Consider the following 19,480-nt stretch of genomic DNA (forward strand, 5'->3'; position numbering starts at 1 on the left):
CAGCTTCTATCCCCAAGCCATAAGACTGCTAAACAACTAAACTAATTAAATTGCCACCCGGACTATTTACATTGACCCCCCTTGTTTTTACACTGCTGCTACTCACTGTTTACTATCTATGCATAGTCACTTTACAAATTCTCTCAACTAACCTGTACCCCTGCACATTGACTCTGTACCAGTACCCCCTGTATATAGCCTCGTTATTGTTAAGTACATTTGTCTTACTTTTTGACTGATTCGATTTATTTTTTACCTTAGTTTATTTAGTAAATATTTTATTACCTCTATTTCTTGAACTGAATTTTTGGTTAAGGGCTTGTAAGTCGGCATTTCACGGTAAGGTCTACACCGGTTGTATTCGCCGCATGTGACCATTTAAATAAAATGTTATTCTAAAATAAATGTGAGATAATGTCTAGATGGCTGGGTTGATGAAAGTGGATTGCAGTGTCCTTGTACAGGTTGATCTACTCTGTGTGTACTATGGGTCCCAAATGGCATTCTTTCCCCTATATAGTGCACTAAAGTACATTTGACCTTATAGTGCACTACATTATGAATATGGTGCCATTTGGGACAGACCTAGCTGCAAACTATGAAAATAAGACGACACTTTTTTTCTCCTCCATTTAGCAGGAGAGACCGCTTGTGTTCCCTGTATTTACCCTGCATACACTTTCAATTAATATTCAGTAATTTCTTCCAATATTCCTGGGAAGCAAACCACCAGTTATGGCATTATGTTAGTTATCCAATATGACCCTGATAACTTCTTGTTCAAACCATATCTGTGCAAACTGAGTTTATTGTGACTCAAATACATTCACAAGACAGCTCATTAGATAAATTGGCTCATTTAAATACAAAATGTACACAGACTCACATCACATGTTTGTGCCCTCTTTTGCGATATCAATAGCATGATGGGATAGTCATTTAAATAAATAATAAACAAATGTCCCTCGTAGAATAACTGTTCACAAACAGGTGCATTAACATGGATCAGAGTGTTAATGGATTACACATGGACCATTATGAGCATAATCAACCAATCTATTACTCAATTCAAGTGCTGTGGGCCCTATATTCCAACTGTTTACCTCATTTCGCTTCAGCTAAACCTGTCGCTGGCTTCCTCCTTAAAGTTGTGACTAACCAGAGTCCTTGACTGAGAGCCTAACTCAGCCCCAGCCCCTAACAGCCCACTCATCCCAGACTCTGCCTCCCCCTGAAAGTCTGCCTGCTCCACTTTCACCTGCCCGCCTTGTGAGAGAAACCCCTCCCCGAACCCATAAGCATAACCATCGTCCATGTCGGCAGCCGCTCTGATGTTACTACTGGCAGCAGCGCCATCACAGCTGGCGGCCAGTCTCTCACAGCGGGCCTGGTGGCGCAGGAAACTGTCCCTCCAGATGACCTTCTTCCCACACAGGCCACACTCATAAGGCCGCAGCCCACCATGGGTCTTCAGGTGCTTGGTCAGGTGGTGCTTCATCTTGAAGCTCTTGGTGCACACAGGGCAGGCGAAGGGCCGCAGGTTGAGGTGCTGCATCTTGACGTGGCGGTCACGCATGCTCTTTAGGGTGTAGGCCTTCCCACAGTGGCAGAAGTGCACTTTGCCCGTGTAAGGGGCCCCAGCAAGGGAGAGGGAGGAGGAAGAGGGGATGGGGGGTGAGGAGGAAGGGGGGAATGGAGCAGGGGATGGGGACAGGGGGCAGCTGGAGGTTGGGGTACCACCACCAAGGGTCATGTCTGCCCCAGAGGGCCAGTTCAACACTTGGGCCCCCAGGATAAAGTCATTGTCATCAGGAGAGTCAGGTACTAAGGGTCTCTGAGAAACTTGCCCGGTGCCATCCTCAATCTCATCATAGGTGCCCCTTCCAAAAGCACCATCTGCAAATCGGCCAAAGTCCACTTCCTCCTCATCTTCTTCATCGTCTTCTCTTCTGTAGTATTCCTCTCCAGCTTGCGGCCTAGCTACTTGCTGAGACCAGGGACCGGCCTGCCACTGCATCCGGGATGAGGGTGTAGGAGCTGGGCAGGATGGGCCAGGAATCACATCATCTGGATCCACAACATGGGGAGAAGTCAGGGCTAAGCTTCTCCCCAGCGGTCTCTCCTCTTTCTTCTGCAGTTCCCCTGAGCTCTTTTTCCCCTCTGGCTGTCCTCCCTCTTCAACTTGGTGTACACTAGTGTGGAAGTCTCCTGGAGAAATACAAAACAGAGAGATGTACCATGTACAAAAGACATACACATAGATAATTATATAATGGTACAGGGATGTGTGCTTATCACATATTGGTGCTTATCATCTCATAAATAGGAGACAGTTGTTTAAAATTATCAGCAGTTGAAACAATAAAGCATATTCCCTGCCCTGGTTTGGGTAAAAAGCTGATGGATGGGGCTAGATAAATGTAACCGCTCTCAAAAAACACAACATAGCTATGGGTGCATCCATGATTTAAAAATTATAGCCTCAACATGGTTAAAACTACTACAAAAAAAAGGGAGGACCAAGGTACTCTTCATATAATTAATTAAAATGCCTTTATTTGTATGGCGTGTTCAATAGAAACAAAGTTTTAAAAATCCAGCGTGTTTCGGCTGCATAGCCTTCGTCAGGGAGTACAAAGCAATAATACAATGTCCTCTTTTGAACAGCTTTTCCAATTAGCCCTAATTAGAAGAGGGATTGATTGGACACACCTAGTAAGCAATACTATACACATTAAAAAGTGAAATATTGTAGCTGTTACCATACAAATACAACTCCAAGCTAGAAGTATCAGAACACTTAGAGAGGTAGTTCTAACCTTAAATATGACTGGGAGAAGTGTCAAGAACAAGAAGTGTCAAGAATATATTCCATAGTACACTAGAACACAGCAAAACATGAACAACAGTCTAAACACAGCTGAGGGCAAAGGAGCGAAATGTCCACTAGATGACAGCAAATGGACCCATCACGACCCTTCAGGAAGGGTGAAAAATCCATATCTTAATTTAAACCAGGGTACTTAGTGGCCTGTAGTTTGTAAATCCATATCTTAATTTAAACCAGGGTATTTAGTGACCTGTAATTTGTAAATCCAAAAACTTTCCCTTTGGTTTAACTGTTTATGACGGTCCCCTTTCCTAATAGAGGCCGGAACATGATCAATACCCATAGCTTGTAGGGAGGCAGGGTTGCCATGGTGTAAGGACTTGTAGTGCCTTGCCATTGGGTAGTCTTCATTGCCTACAGTGTAAGGTGTTCTACATACATACTCCTCTTTCTAATGGTTAAAACTACAGTTGAAGTCAGAAGTTTACATACACTTAGGTTGGAGTCATTAAAACTCCTTTTTCAACCACTCCACACATTTCTCGTTAAACTATAGTTTTGGCCGGTCGGTTAGGACATCTACTTTGTACAAGTAATTTTCCCAACAATTGTTCACAGAGATTGTTTCCCTTAGAATTCACTGTATCACAATTCCAGTGGGTCAGAAGTTTACATACACTAAGTTGACTGTGCCTTCAAACAGCTTGGAAAAATCCAGAAAATTATGTCATGGCTTTAGAAGCGTCTGATATGCTAATTGACATCATTTGAGTCACCTGTGGATGTATTTCAAGGCCTACCTTCAAACTCAGTGCCTCTTTGCTTGACATCATGTGAAAATCAAAAGAAATCAGCCAAGACCTGAGAAAAATAATTGTAGACCTCCACAAGTCTGGTTCATCCTTGGGAGCAATTTCCAAATGCCAGAAGGTACCATATTCATCTGTACAAACAATAGTACGCAAGTATAAACACCATGGGACCATGCAGCCATCATACCGCTCAGGAAGGAGACGCGTTCTGTCTCCTAGAGTTAAATGTACTTTGGTGCAAAAGTGCAAATCAATCCCAGAACAGCAGCAAAGGACCTTGTGAAGATGCTGGAGGAAACAGGTACAAAAGTATCTATAGCCACAGTAAAACGAGTCCTATATCCTATAAGCGATACCCAGAGCTGTGACTTGCTGGGGTGTTATAAGCTGAAAGGCCGCTCAGCAAGGAAGAAGCCACTGCTCCAAAACCGCCACAAAAAGCCAGACTACGGTTTGCAACTGCACATGGGGACAAAGATTGTACTTTTTGGAGAAATGTCCTCTGGTCTGATGAAACAAAAATAGAACTGTGTGGCCATAACGACCATTGTTATGTTTGGAGGAAAAAGGGGGAGGCTTGCAAGCCGAAGAACACCATCCCAACCGTGAAGCACGGCGTGGCAGCATCATGTTTTGGGGGTACTTTGCTGCAGGAGGGACTGGTGCACAAAAAAGATTGCATCATGAGGATGGAAAATTATGTGGATATATTGAGCAACAACTCAAGACATCAGTCAGGAAGTTAAAACTTGGTCGCAAATGGGTCTTCCAAATGGACAATGACCCCAAGCATACTTCCAAAGTTGTGGCAAAATGCCTTAAGGACAACAAAGTCAAGGTATTGGAGTGGCCATCACAAAGCCCTGACCTCAATCCCATAGAAAATGTGTGGGCAGAACTGAAAAAGCGTGTGCGAGCAAGGAGGCCGACAAACCTGACTCAGTTACACCAGCTCGGTCAGGAGTAATGGGCCAAAATTCACCCAACTTATTGTGGGAAGCTTGTGAGAGGCTACCCGAAATGTTTGACCAAAGTTAAACTATTTAAAAGGCAATGCGACCAAATACTAAATACTAATTGAGTGTATGTAAACTTCTGACCCACTGGGATGGTGATGAAAGAAATAAAAGCGGAAATAAATCACTATTATTCTGACATTTCACATCCTTCAAATAAAGTGGTGATCCTAACTGACCTAAGGCAGGGCATTTTTACTGGGATTAAATGTCAGGAATTGTAAAAAACAGTGTTAAATGTATTTGGCTAAGGTGTATGTAAACTTCCGACTTGAACAGTCTGTAGTGTTTGTTTAGATTACTTTGTTTACAAACATTGGAGTAAAACAAGCTTATATTTGGGGTTCTGAGGGGTTACGACAGTTGAACTAAGCTCATGTGGCATTTATAAGGTATATTCTTCAAGAATCAAATGGGTACATATCATTAATTTATAAGTCCAAAAATGTATGTAGCAACTGCAGAATGCCCCATTGAAAGAGACTTTTATAAACACAACCAACCCAGGCATATCGATCGCCAAGTCCGGTTTACATTTCACATTCTAGGAGTACATACCAGAGTTTCCTCTCCGCTCAGGCACCTCCCTCTTCTCCTCTTCCCCCATTTCTTCATTTGCTTCAATCCCTCTTTCAGTCCCTCTCTTCTCCTGAGGTTCTTCCCCAAAGCCCCCTCCACTTCCTCTATCCCTGCCATGGAGTTTCTCAGCACTTGGTGGCACTGCCCTCTGTCTCAGTCTAGCTCTCAGTCTCAACGCCTCACCAGGAATCCCCCCATGCCTGGTGTGGCTATGGTCCAGTCCTCTCCCATCATGATGACTTAGGGGGCTGGCTTTGCTGTGGCTGGACATCCACACCTCCTCACAGCTGGAGTAGTCACTCTCCCCAGCAGGGTGGTAGTCCAGGTGTGAGTCAGCTAGGTGCTGGGCAGGCATGGATATGACTTGCTGGGGTGAGGACCTGGGGCGGCTCCACCTGGGGAACTGCTGGGGCCTCCTCCACGTGGCCAATGGAGGCAGCGAATTCTGCTCCTGGCCATAGGGCCTCCTCTCCTTACCTTTCCCCTCTCTCTCCATGTATAGGCAGTCAGTGCTGCTTGGGGACTGCTGCCTTGAGGAGGCACCATGGTGTGTGGCAGCTGCAGCATCCCCAGGGTTGCATTCTGCTGGGGGTCGAGGTCTCTTCAGGATCTCTGTACACTTGTCAACAATATGCCACATCTGGAGGAAGCTGGCTACAGTCACGTAGTTGACAATGTCATCACGCACTATGCTCAGTTGGCCAGTGTAGGCTGAACTCAGGACACTCTCAAAGGCCACAGGGTCCATGACAGAGGGCAGAGACACTGTCGTCACATTCTTCAGCAACACCTGGTGAAAGTGATAACAAAAAATAGGATTTCACAATAGAGGTCTACAAGGCTCCACCTGTAGCTGAATACCTGAGACGGGATCTGAGCGGGTCCGGATGCAAAATAATGTCACGGGTCTGATAGGATTGTCACAGGTACAGTGGGGAGAACAAATATTTGAACCTGCAAAATCGGCAGTGTATTTCCTACTTACAAAGCATGTAGAGGTCTGTATTTTTTTTATCATAGGTACACTTCAACTGTGAGAGACGGAATCTAAAACAAAAATCCAGAAAATCACATTGTATGATTTTTAAGTAATTAATTTGCATTTTATTGCATGACATAAGTATTTGATCACCTACCAACCAGTAAGAATTCCGGCTCTCACAGACCTGTTGGTTTTTCTTTAAGAAGCCCTCCTGTTCTCCACTCATTACCTGTATTAACTGCACCTGTATAAAAGACACCTGTCCACACACTCAATCAAACAGACTCCAACATCTCCACAATGGCCAAGACCAGAGAGCTGTGTAAGGACATCAGGGATAAAATTGTAGACCTGTACAAGGCTGGGATGGGCTACAGGACAATAGGCAAGCAGCTTGGTGAGAAGGCAACAACTGTTGGTGCAATTATTAGAAAATGGAAGAAGTTTAAGATGATGGTCAATTACCCTCGGTCTGGGGCTCCATGCAAGATCTCACCTTGTGGGGATCAGCCCAGAACTACACGGCAGGCCCTGGTCAATGACCTGAAGAGAGCTGGGACCACAGTCTCAAAGAAAACCATTAGTAACACACTACTCCGTCATGGATTAAAATCCTGCAGCACACCTAAGGTCCCCCTGCTCAAGCCAGCGCATGTCCAGGCCCGTCTGAAGTTTGCCAATGACCATCTGGATGATCCAGAGGAGGAATGGGAGAAGGTCATGTGGTCTGATGAGACAAAAATAGAGCTTTTTGGTCTAAACTCCACTCGCCGTGTTTGGAGGAAGAAGGATGAGTACAACCCCAAGAACACCATCCCAACCGTGAAGCATGGAGGTGGAAACATCATTCTTTGGGGATGCTTTTCTGCAAAGGGGACAGGACGACTGCACCGTATTGAGGGGAGGATGGATGGGGCCATGTATCGCGAGATCTTGGCCAACAACCTCCTTCCCTCAGTAAGAGCATTGAAGATGGGTCGTGGCTGGGTCTTCCAGCATGACAACGACCCGAAACACACAGCCAGGGCAACTAAGGAGTGGCTCCGTAAGAAGCATAATCAAGGTCCTGGAGTGGCCTAGCCAGTCTCCAGACCTGAACCCAATAGAAAATCTTTGGAGGGAGCTGAAAGTCCGTATTGCCCAGCGACAGCCCCGAAACCTGAAGGATCTGGAGAAGGTCTGTATGGAGGAGTGGGCCAAAATCCCTGCTGCAGTGTGTGCAAACCTGGTCAAGAACTACAGGAAACGTATGATCTCTGTAATTGCAAACAAAGGTTTCTGTACCAAATATTAAGTTCTGCTTTTCTGATGTATCAAATACTTATGTCATGCAATAAAATGCAAATTAATTACTTAAAAATCATACAATGTGATTTTCTGGATTTTTGTTTTAGATTCCATCTCTCACAGTTGAAGTGTACCTATGATAAAAATGACAGACCTCTACATGCTTTGTAAGTAGGAAACACTGCCGATTTTGCAGGTTATCAAATACTTGTTCGCCCCACTGTATGTGTAATTTTAACTGACTTGTCCGGAAGAACCCATATAGATGGAACACGACTGCTGCAGTAGAGCGAGAGAGAAATATTATTTATGCTGTTGCTCTTTGCTTTTCACAAGAGTGGCGAGTGGAACGTGTTGTTGGCCAATCATAAGTCATCAAAGCAACAACAGGCTACACAGTCAGAGCCTTCCTGTGGGACAAAAGGAGAGAGGCTACAACGACCAAGAGCCAACAGGTAGGCTACTACTTTATATTCTGAAAGGAGTTGTTTGTAACTGTGTAGGATGATAAAGCGCATGCAGCCGCCATTAGCCTAGCTAGCTTCTCCCGGTTTGCAGTCAAGACAGGTATTATGTAATCATATTCGATGATAAACAACCTAGCTAGGGCGCAACTAGTCTTTTATAGCATGAGTTGCCTTGGTTAGTTGCGAGCTCTCGCCTCTCCCTCCCCCCTTTGTCACACACACACACACACACACACACACACACACACTGGCCCCTGCTAGAGCTTCACCTCTATCTACCTCACTTTATTAGCTCTGGTTAATAAAGTACCTTAAAAATGGACTTTTCTGCTGCTTCCCTCACTTGGATCTGTCCAGTTCTATATGGAATGGGTCTAGTTGTCCTCAGGTCCATTTGGAACGGGTCTCTATATTGTAGAAAAGTATTTATGTATATCGGGTCCGGATGGGAAATACCAGATCGATTTCGGGAAACGGGTCCAACTTCATATAGATAACTCACAAGTTTGTGTAGGCTTAAAATGTGGGCGGGAATTGTGCTAGTCCAACAAACGGATAAGGCAGTGACGTACAAAAGCCAGATCTCCCCATCACTGCCTTTTCCTCCGTGCCAAACTAACCTGGTTAACAAACAGAGGTGTAAAGCCAGAACATTGGTACATTGTGTCAACCCAAGAGAGACTACTAGTACACACACTCATTAAACCCAAACAGACAAACCTGATCGTGAAAGTATGGCGAGGAGGCAGCCAGCACACAGCGGTGGGCCCTGAACACCTGTCCCTGCACCTGGATGGAGAGGTCACAGAGCCGTCCTTCCTCCCGCTGTCGATTTAGGCTGTCCAAAACTGCTGCACGCACACCAGGGAAGCATACTTGAACCTTCGGGCCAGCAGGGGCACCAGAGACTATGCTAATGCAGCCCTGATCCATTGAGCCTAAAACCAGGGAAGAAGAAAATTGTTAGCTAGCTAGCAGTAAAGGTTAGTGCTATCTGGGAATCCTTGGGACATCCCTACCCAAAACCCTAACCTTAATTTGTGATGGGGGGGGGAGAGAAGATAAATCGATACAGTTTACATATCAGAATATTATTTTTCTGCTAGTTGGCAAATCAACTCTAGTATTTTTCCTCCATAGCTTGTTCTCCATCTTAGTTTTAAATTAGGTAGCCAATTTGTTTTCAGCACTTTCTTCCCCCATGACTCAAAACTTTCTCATAGCTCTTTTTTGTCCCTCTGTAGCCCAATATTGGACTAAAGGAGACTAACGTTACTCCTTAGCCCAAGGACCCTGCACGTTCCGTTTGTCTCTGCGAGCCAAAACAGCCAAATACTCAATTTCAAATGTGAATCGATTATCAATTACAGTACGGTTCTCTAATTTCATATCACACCAAAATAATTTCAACAAATGCAAAACACACACTTTACACTCTTATCTCAGATGCGACCAACGGTATTTTTCAGTGACAAGTTTGTGCCATCGGTCTTCCGTTTAATAAGCACAGGTAGTCCACACGGTCTTACTCTGCTTTCCATAAACAAGCGCTATAACATGGAAACATGGCCGTGTGGGAACCCTAAGCCTACTTTTTCTTCTTCGGTGAGGTTTAACAACGGTTGGCATCCAATAAATGTTGGATTACTGTCACCTTCTAAATTATCCCTTTATACTTTGCTTGAAAATAAATGTTAATCAACAAAATAGCCTACCTTCTAATCCACCACCCTACTCCACTATTTAAATATACCTAGTTCTACCTTAGGCCAACAGTCTGAGAGGACGCGACACCACCACTCAACACACCCTGCACAACACACCCCATCAGATGATTCTGAAGTCATGACATAATTTTCTGGTATTATCCAAGCTGTTTAAAGGCACAGCCAACTTATTGTATGTCAACTTCTGACCCACTGGAATTGTGATACAGTGAAATAATCTGTCTGTAAACAATTGTTTACATTGGTTATATCATTGTCCCTTTGGAAGACCCATTTGCGACCAAGCTTTAACTTCCTGACTGATGTCTTCAGATGTTGCTTCAACATATCCACATAATTTTCCACCCTCATGATGCAATCTTTTTTGTGAAGTGCACCAGTCCTTCCTGCACCCCCACAACATGATGTTGCCACCCCCGTGCTTCACGGTTGGGATGGTGTTCTTCAGCTTGCAAGCATCCCCCTTTTTCCTCCAAACATAATGGTCATTACGACCGAACAGTTCTATTTTTGTTTCAGCAGACCAGAGGACATTTCTGCAAAAAGTTTGATCTTTGTCCCCATGTGCTGTTGCAAACCGTAGCCTGGCCTTTTTATGGCGGTTTTGGAGCAGTGGCTTCTTCCTTGCTGAGAGGCCTTTCAGGTTATGTCGATATAGGACTCTTTACTGTGGATAGATACTTTCGTATCTATTTCCTCCAGCATCTTCACAGGGTCCTTTGCTGTTGTTCTGGGATTGATTTGCACTTTTGGTACCAAAGTATGTTCATCTCTAGGAGACAGAACGCGTCTCCTTCCTGAGCAGTATGACTGCTGAGTGGTCCCATGGTGCTTATACTTGCGTACTATTGTTTGTACAGATGAACGTGGTACCTTCAGGCATTTGGAAATTGCTCCCAAGGATGAACCAGACTTGTGGAGGTCTACAATTATTTTTCTACATACACTACACTATCCTCCACGACACTATCCTCAATCTGAGGTAGCAACTGCGTCAGCTCTACAAATCAATGAGCTAGACCTATCCATTTGGTTTGCAACTCAGTGAACCTGTGCAGCATTCGCTCAATTCGATGCCTACAAATGAACAGATTGCGTGCATATCTAATGACCCAGCAGCCATTTAGAAACAACAAATCTTTTAAAATGGTTATTTAATAAAATAATGTATTCTGGCTGTTTAAAATCGCCCACATCTTGAAAAAGAGGACATGGATATGCGTTTAGGTTTTACACCCTTTTTGAAAAAATTATACGTTAACTATGACCAGAAAACGTTTGAAGGCTACGCGCCAGCCAGCCATCTCTAGTTACCACAACGTTTACACAGGCGAACTGTTAGAGCGCTCACCAAGGAGCCGTAACGTTGTTAATAATGAGTTACCCGAGGTAAGCCTACAAGGTTAAGCAGAACAATGGGAAGGGAATATATCGTTCGGAAGGCGAGATGCCACGGTGCTCTATAGAACTAATAGGGACTGGCAGGGTGAAAAATGAACCTAAAATAAGGCGTTTTTTCGCGATTACTTAAACACTACGGCAAACAGCTGGAACAAATGGTACGAAACTGGGCTCAATGGCGGATGCAATTAACTAGTTTCTATTAGAAAAAAAAAAAGTTTTTAGAAATGTCATGTGCCCAGCCTATCTGCAGCTGATATAGTGAGCAATGTTTGGTACATCGAATCGCATATCGAAATCGTGAGAATCACAATACATATCGCATCGGAACCTCATTAAGTATAGTGATAATATCGAGGTCCCTGGCAATTCCCAGCCCAAACATTGACCTTTTTAAATGACAACTGCAATGGGGGGTATGGACGTCCCAAGGATCCCTGATAGCAAGGACCTAGCAGTTAGCGACCTTTGCTTTTGAGCTAGTCCGCTAACTTCTAGCTAGGTATGCTGTGAATATGTAGCTGTGAATATATAGTTAGCTAGCAGTTGGACTATGGTGGTGGAGGATAAATTACCCAAATATGGTATTGACCTAGTGCCTTCAATATTCCTAGGCTTACGATAATCTTAAATGTACTGGCGATTTATCTAACTATATTAGCTAGCTAGCTACAACCAGAAAGGGTTGAAGGGCCTATATAGACGCAGCCCTAACTGTACCGCCTTTCTTTGCCAGTCTGATATTATAGCTAGGAATAGTGAACATTAGAAATACGGAAAATCGTCTAGCTAGTTAGTTTGCTTCTCCATTCATCTCAGTGCACTCAACTCGTAGTCAGTAGCTAGTCAGGCTAACAGTAGCTAAATTAGTATGAAACAAAATGTGTGCAATTCCACAATAGCTTTAGCTAGATAATTACCTATGTTTTAAGGTTCTCAAAGCGAAACGAGTCTTCAAAATATGCCAGCAATTTCAGCTAAAGCACATTCTATGCAGCATTGTTCTATCACCCCGTCCTCGTTTAGTAACGTACACTCGACTCGACAGTTCCATCATCGGTGTTGGGTGTGAGAGCTTGTCTGTGACTGTGCCCATATACCAACCATGGCTAACTCACGGAACTACTAAAATCATCTAGGCATCTACCCCTCGTTATTTGTCTCCTAGATCCTTGAATGAGTAGGTGTGTACAGACGTTTGTCTGGTACTGTACGTGTGAATGTACAATACCAGTCACATATTTGGACACACCTACTCGTTCAAGGGGTTTTCTTTATTTGTACATCATAACTATGAAATAACACATGGAATAATGTAGTAACCAAAAGGTGTTAAATCAATCAAAATATATTTTAGATACTTCAAAGTAGTCACCATTCGCCTTGATGACAGCTTTGCACACTCTTGGCATTCTCTCAACCCGCTTCACCTGGAATGCTTTTCCAACAGTCTTGAAGGAGTTCCCAAATATGCTGAGCACTTGTTGGATGTTTTTCCTTCACTCTGCGGTCCAACTCATGCCAAACCACCTCAATTGGGTTGAGGTCAGGTGATTGTGGAGGCCAGGTCATCTGATGCAGCGCTCCATCACTCTCATTGGTCAAATATCCCTTACACAGCCTGGAGGTGTGTTGGGTCATTGTCCTGTTGAAAAACAAATGATAGTCCCATTAAGCACAAACCAGATGGGATGGCGTATCGCTGCAAAATGCTGTGGTAGCCATGCTGGTTAAGTGTGCCTTGAATTCTAAATAAATCACAGACGGTGTCACCAGCAAAGCACAATCACACTTCCTCCACTGTTGCTTCACGTTGGGAACCACACAGAGATCATTCATTCACCTACTCTGCATCTCACAAATACACAAAGGTTGGAACCAAAAATCTCACATTTGGCCCAAAGGACAGATTAATGTCCATTGCTTGTGTTTCTTGGCCCGAGCAAGTCTATTCTTATTGGTGTCCTTTAGTAGTGGTTTCATCATAGCGCTTGATGGTTTTTGCGATTGCACTTGAAGAAACTTCCAAAGTTCTTGTAAGTTTCCGAATTGATGGACTGCCGTTTCTCTTTAGTTATTTGAGCTGTTCTTGCCATAATCTGGACTTGGTCTTTTACCAAATAGTGCTATCCTCTGTTTACCAGCCCTACTTTGTCACAACACAACTGATTGGCTCAAATGCATTAAGAAGGAAAAAAATTCCACAAATTAACATTTAACAAGGCACACCTGTTATTTGAAATGCATTCCAGGTGACTACCTCATGAAGCTGGTTGAGAGAATGCCAAGAGTGTGCAAAGCTGTCATCAAGGCAAAGGGTGGCTACTTTGACGAATCTCAAATATAAAATATATTTGGATTAGTTGATCACTTTTTGGTTACTACATGATTCCATATGTGCTATTTCATAGTTTTCATGTCTTCACTATTATTCTACAATGTAGAAAATAGTACAAATAAAGACAAACCCTTGAATGAGTAGGTGTGTCCAAACTTTTGACTGGTACGGTATATATTTTATTTATATATAAAAATAAAAAAAATGTGAATGCCATACTCAAGTTCTGTTCACAAAATGATCACGAGATAGCTAGCTACCTAGCTTGGTTAGCTAACGTTAGCTAGCTATCTAAGTTTAGCGAGCTACAAATAGTTTGATGGGTAATGGCGCATTTTTAAGGTGTTAAACGGGGGAAAGAGTCTTAGAAGTGGTTTTATATTATATATACAGCGGCTTGTGAAAGTATTCATCCCCCTTGGCATTTTTCCAATTTTGTTGCCTTACAACTTGAAATTAAAATTGATTTTGGTGGGTTTGTATCATATGATTTACACAACATGCCTACCACATTTTATTGTGAAACAAACAAGAAATAGGACAAAAAAAACTGAAAACTTGAGCGTGCATAACTATTCACCCCCCAAAAGTCAATACTTTGTAGAGCCACCTTTAGCAGCAATTACAGCTGCAAGTCTCTTGGGGTATGTCTCTATAAGCTTGGCACATCTAGCCACTGGGATTTTTGCCCATTCTTCAAGGCAAAACTGCTCCAGCTCCTTCAAGTTGGTTGGGTTCCGCTGGTGTACAGCAATATTTAAGTCATACCACAGATTCTCAATTGGATTGATATCTGGGCTTTGACTAGGCCATTCCAAGACATTTAAATGTTTCCCCTTAAACAACTCAAGTGTTGCTTTAGCAGTATGCTTAGGGTCATTGTCCTGCTGGAAGGTGAACCTCCATCCCAGTCTCAAATCTCTGGAAGACTGAAATAGGTTTCCCTCAAGAATTTCTCTGTATTTAGCACCATCCGTCATTCAATTCTGACCAGTTTCCCAGTCCCTGCCGATGAAAAACATCCCCACAGCATGATGCTGCCACCACCATGCTTCACTGTGGGGATGGTATTGTTGGGGTGATGAGGGGTGTTGGGGTTTCCGCAACACATAGCGTTTTCCTTGATGGCCAAAAAGCTCAATTTTAGTCTCATTTGACCAGAGTACCTTCTTCCATATGTTTGGGGAGTCTCCCATATGCCTTTTGGCTAACACCAAACGCGTTTGCTTATTTTTTTCTTTAAGCAATGGCTTTTTTCTGGCCACTCTTCCGTAAAGCCCAGCTCCTTGGAGTGTACAGCTTAAAGTGGTCCTATGGACAGATACTCCAATCTCCGCTGTGGAGCTTTGCAGCACCTTCAGGGTTATCTTTGGTCTCTTTGTTACCTCTCTGATTAATGCCCTCCTTGCCTGGTCCGTGAGTTTTGGTGGGCGGCCCTCTCTTGACAGGTTTGTTGTGGTGCCATATTCTTTCCATTTTTTAATAATGGATTTAATGGTACTCTGTGGGATGTTCAAAGTTTCGGATGTTTTAATATAACCCAACTCTGATCTGTACTTCTCCACAACTTCGTCCCTGACCGGTTTTGAGAGCTCCTTGGTCAAGTATTCACATCATCTCTATTCATTAAATTAGACCTACTACTATCTTCAACGTGTGCATTGTCATCCATCTGAACTCAAACCTGTTGACGCAGTTCTTTATTTATGCTCTTTATTGAAGCTGGGTTGTATTCATTAGAGCACACAACATAAAACCTGTTTCCAAAAAACAAACAAAAAAAAGCATTTGATATTGCACAAGTTAAGATAATATTATTACGTGTTGTGCCTTCTAAACATTACCCTGTCCTTTACTGACTTCTTCTCTGTCTGTCTCTGTAGTGGCCTGTTGTATTGACAATGTTGTCTTCTGTTCTTATTGGGCTGTGAGGTGGTCTCTGGGTGCTGGTCTAGGCAGAGAGGCAGAGGCAGGAGGAGCCTGCAGTGGAGGAGTGGCTGTTGAGGTGGTGCCTGTGCCTGTCCATGCCCGGGGTCCAGAGTAGATAGCAGCTAAAACGCTTTGCTCTGCCCTCCCAACAGACGCTGGTTGGAGGCAGCCTCAGCAACAGACTCAGGAACAGGTGAGTAATGGATGAAGGGGGAATAACACACAGAGAGAGAGACACACACGAACGTGGTACAGTACTATAACAAGCAGGCTTAACATCCCCTCCCCAAACACACATACAGTGCATTCAGAAAGTATTCAGACCCCTTGACTTTTTCCACATTTTGTTATGTTACAACCATATTCTAAAGGGATTAAATAGTTTTTTTTTCCCCTCGTCAAGTTACACACGATACACACCCCATAATGACAAAGCAAAAACAGTTTAATATTTTTTGCTAATTTATTAAATCTGAAATATTTAAACGTCACATTTACATAAGTATTCAGACCCTTTACTCAATACTTTGCTCTGCCTGGTTGGAAGGGGAGCGTCGCTACACAGCCATTTTCAGGTCTCTCCAGAGATGTTTGATCAGGTTCATGCTCTGGCTGGTCCATTCAAGGACAATCAGAGACTTGTCCCGAAGCCACTCCTGTGTTGTCTTGGCTGTGTGCTTATGGTCTTGTCCAGTTGGAAGGTGAACCTTCACCCCAGTCGGAGGTCTTGAACGCCCTGGAGCAGGTTTTCATCAAGGATCGCTCTGTACTTTGCTACATTCATCTTTCCCTCGATCCTGAACAGTCCCTGCCGCTGAAAAACATCCCCACAGCCAAAGATAAAATCACAAAAGCAGGATTAGAAATAAAATCAATCACTAACCTCTTGAAAATCTTCATCAGATGAGTCATATGACAGTATATTACCATGTATATTTGTTTTGTTTGATAATATGCATTTTTATATCCACAAATCTTGGTTTACATTGACGCTGTTACGGTTTTCTTCTGGTGAAAGAGAGGCGGACCAAAACGCAGCGTGGTTATTTATAAACATCTTTAATAAAGATGATAACATGAACAATATATTTATACAAAACAAGAAAACGTGGAAAACCGAAAACAGTCCTAACTGGTGCAAAACACAGAGACAGGAACAATCACCCAAAGAATATGGCTGCCTAAATATGGTTCCCATAATATGGTTCCCAATCAGAGACAACGATAAACACCTGCCTCTGATTGAGAACCACTCTAGGCAACCATAGACTTTCCTAGACTACTTAACTAAACACAATCCCATAAACTACAAAACCCCTAGACAAAACAAACCACATAAATCACCCATGTCACACCCTGGCCTAACCAAAATAATAAAGAGAACACAGAATACTAAGACCAGGGAGTGACAGACATTCCTCCAAAATATCCGTAGGAATTATAGAAAGCTACGCCAGATAACATAAATACTCATCATAAACTTTGACTAAAGATACATGTTCTACATATAATTAAAGATACACTGGTTCTTAATGCAACCGCTGTGACATATTTTTTTTTAAACATTAAAGCCTAACATTGCAATAATCTGAGACGGCGCCAGGCGTAACAATATTTCTCCGCCATGTTGGAGTCAACAGAAATACAAAATTACAACATAAATATTCCCTTACCTTTGATGATCTTTCATCAGAATGTAGTGCAAGGAGTCCTAGTTCCACAATAAATCATTGTTTTGTTCCATAATGTCCAATACTAGTGTCCAAGTAGCTGCATTTGCTATCACTTTCAGCTCACGTGCCTAAAAACTGACTGCTGGTCCAAGATAACTTGCATGAAAACTTCCAAAATATATATTCCAGGTCGAATAAACTGGTCAAACTAAGTACAAAATCAATCTTCAGGATGTTATAATCATATATATCCAATAACGTTCCAACCGGATCATTCGTTTTCATCTGGGGCTGATTGGATGGATGTTTTTAGGCACTCACAGAGAAATGCGCAACAGCATAATGGCATTCTGTTGCGACACCGACTATTTTCCTTCCCATTAGGTCAAAGTTCACAGCAAATGCTCCATTACACTTTCTACTGAATGAGGACATCTAGTGGAAGGCGTAGGAAGTGTTTCCAGATCCATAACTTGTTGGGAAGAAAATGGGCGATGACGTCAAAATTGCCCCAACTTTCAGAATTTCAAAACTTGTTTGGAAGATTGCCTGCCCTATGAGTTCTGTTATACTCACAGACAAAATTCAAACAGTTTTAGAAACTTCAGAGTTTTCTATCCAATAGTAATAATAATATGCATATATTAGCAATCTAGGACAGAGTTTGAGGCAGTTCACTATGGGCACGCAATTCATCCAAAGTGAAAATACTGCCCCCTATCCACAACAAGTTTTAATCATGGTCTGGGAGTCCTTTGGGTGCCTTTTGGCAAGCGGGTGTTATGTGCCTTTTACTGAGGAGTGACTTCATTTGACCACTACCATAAATGCCTGATTGATGGAGTGCTGCAGAGATGGGTCTCCTTCTAGAAGGTGCTCCCATCTCCACAGAGGCACTCTGGAGCTCTTTCAGCGTGACCGTTGGGTTCTTTGTCACCTCCCTGACCAAGGCCCTTCTACCTCGAATACTCAGTTTAGCCAGATGGCCAGCTCTAGGAAGAGTCTTGGTGGTCCCAAACTTCTTCAATTTAAGAATTATGGGGGACACTGCGTTCTTGGGGACCTTTAATGCTGCAGACATTTTTTGGTATCTTTCCCCAGATCTGTGCCTAGACACAATCCTGTCTCAGCGCTCTACGGACAATTCCTTCGACCTCATGGCTTGGTTTTTGCTCTGATATGCACTGTCAACTGTGGGACCTTGTATAGAAAGGTATGTGCCTTTCCAAATCATGTCCAATCAATTGACTTTACCACAGGTGGACATTTCAAGGATGATCTATGGAAACAGGATGCACTTGAGCTCAATTTCGAGTCTCATAACAAAGTGTCTGAATAATTATGTAAATTAGGTATTTCTGTATTTTATTTTTAATACGTTTTTGCTTTGTCATTTTATAATAAAATGTGCAAAAAGTTGTTCTAATTTTTCAGAGTAAATAACTCACGGACACTAGAGAAGCTTAACCAAGTGTCGACATAGCTGTATTCAGACGAAGGCATTTTTCCATCATTACAAGTATATATACTCCACTTTAGACACTCCTTCTTCTCTCCAATCCTTACATCTTATGGTTCGACAGGAAGAGGATAATAGGATAATAAACCATAATTTCTCCCTTCTGGGGATCTGACCTGACCTCAACCCCTCCTTCGCCTAATCCACAGATGTCCATCCACTTCCCATATAGCAATCCTGTGACTTCCTCCCATCCACCTAACAGATTCCAAAGTCATCTGTCTTTCTACAGAGAACCATTAACTTCTGATGTAAAAACCAGTCTCTTACACTCCTTTATATGTTCAAAGTTTACCCCGAATCCAAGTCAAGTGGTCTGAATACGTTCCGAATGCACTGTACACACACATACTTTATTTATTTACGCAAGGCTCATTCCATGGTAAATGAAATGTGTAGGCCTATTTGATGAAGTTGAATATTAGTCTGTTACTACCACAAGACGGTCATATCTTCTTCCTTCCCATCCTGACTGACTTACATTTATATCTTTTTACATTTACACTTTCATTTACACTCTCTAAGGTCAGGGCGTGACACATCTATTCCCTGCTCTTAACCAACCTCATTTACTGCCTTTAAAAAAACATGGCTGACTTGCTAAAACAATTGTGGTTTCTACTGACAATTGAGATGCACAAACTATGGCATAAGGGGACGACAAGTGGATAAGAGGCAATCCGTAATTTTGATTAAGACATTAATGAGCGAGCTAGGATGGACGTAGTCAATATAACTATTTGTTCAGAACTTTTGAAATGTACAGCGACAGAATTCAGAACATGGGCCGTTCTTACAGTCAGAACCGTAGGATAAATACAAGGGGCATATAAGCAGACAATGAAAGCTCTTACAATATTCAATGATTACATTTCTCAAAAACAGGTAATAGGCTACATGTGCACCACCAAGTCAGAACA

The 19,480-nt window shown here is 42.8% G+C and overlaps 1 protein-coding gene across 8 annotated transcripts; it reads right to left on the reverse strand.

Annotated features, from left to right (window-relative positions):
* Nucleotides 1–790: 790 nt before the first annotated feature.
* On the reverse strand, nucleotides 791–17,385 carry LOC110488433 (zinc finger and BTB domain-containing protein 22). 8 transcript variants are annotated; one of them, XM_090228319.1, is made up of 6 exons: nucleotides 17,042–17,360; nucleotides 15,284–16,182; nucleotides 12,532–12,746; nucleotides 8,694–8,911; nucleotides 5,217–6,027; nucleotides 791–2,208 (listed from the first exon to the last, which is right to left on the reverse strand). In XM_090228319.1, exons 3-6 carry the CDS (start codon nucleotides 12,740–12,742, stop codon nucleotides 1,115–1,117), a joined length of 2,334 nt encoding a protein of 777 aa, XP_090084445.1. In that variant the 5' UTR covers nucleotides 12,743–12,746; nucleotides 15,284–16,182; nucleotides 17,042–17,360; the 3' UTR covers nucleotides 791–1,114. The 8 variants fall into 8 exon arrangements, with proteins under 8 accessions (XP_090084445.1, XP_090084448.1, XP_090084444.1 ...); XM_090228322.1 differs by lacking the exons at nucleotides 12,532–12,746; nucleotides 15,284–16,182; nucleotides 17,042–17,360 and adding exons at nucleotides 8,284–8,380; nucleotides 8,476–8,593; nucleotides 12,022–12,305; XM_090228318.1 differs by lacking the exon at nucleotides 15,284–16,182 and having other exon boundaries at nucleotides 17,042–17,385.
* Nucleotides 17,386–19,480: the final 2,095 nt, after the last annotated feature.

This window comes from Oncorhynchus mykiss, chromosome 30 (genome assembly GCF_057628025.1).
Source record: "Oncorhynchus mykiss isolate SJ-2025 chromosome 30, ASM5762802v1, whole genome shotgun sequence".
NCBI classification, from domain to species: domain Eukaryota; kingdom Metazoa; phylum Chordata; class Actinopteri; order Salmoniformes; family Salmonidae; genus Oncorhynchus; species Oncorhynchus mykiss.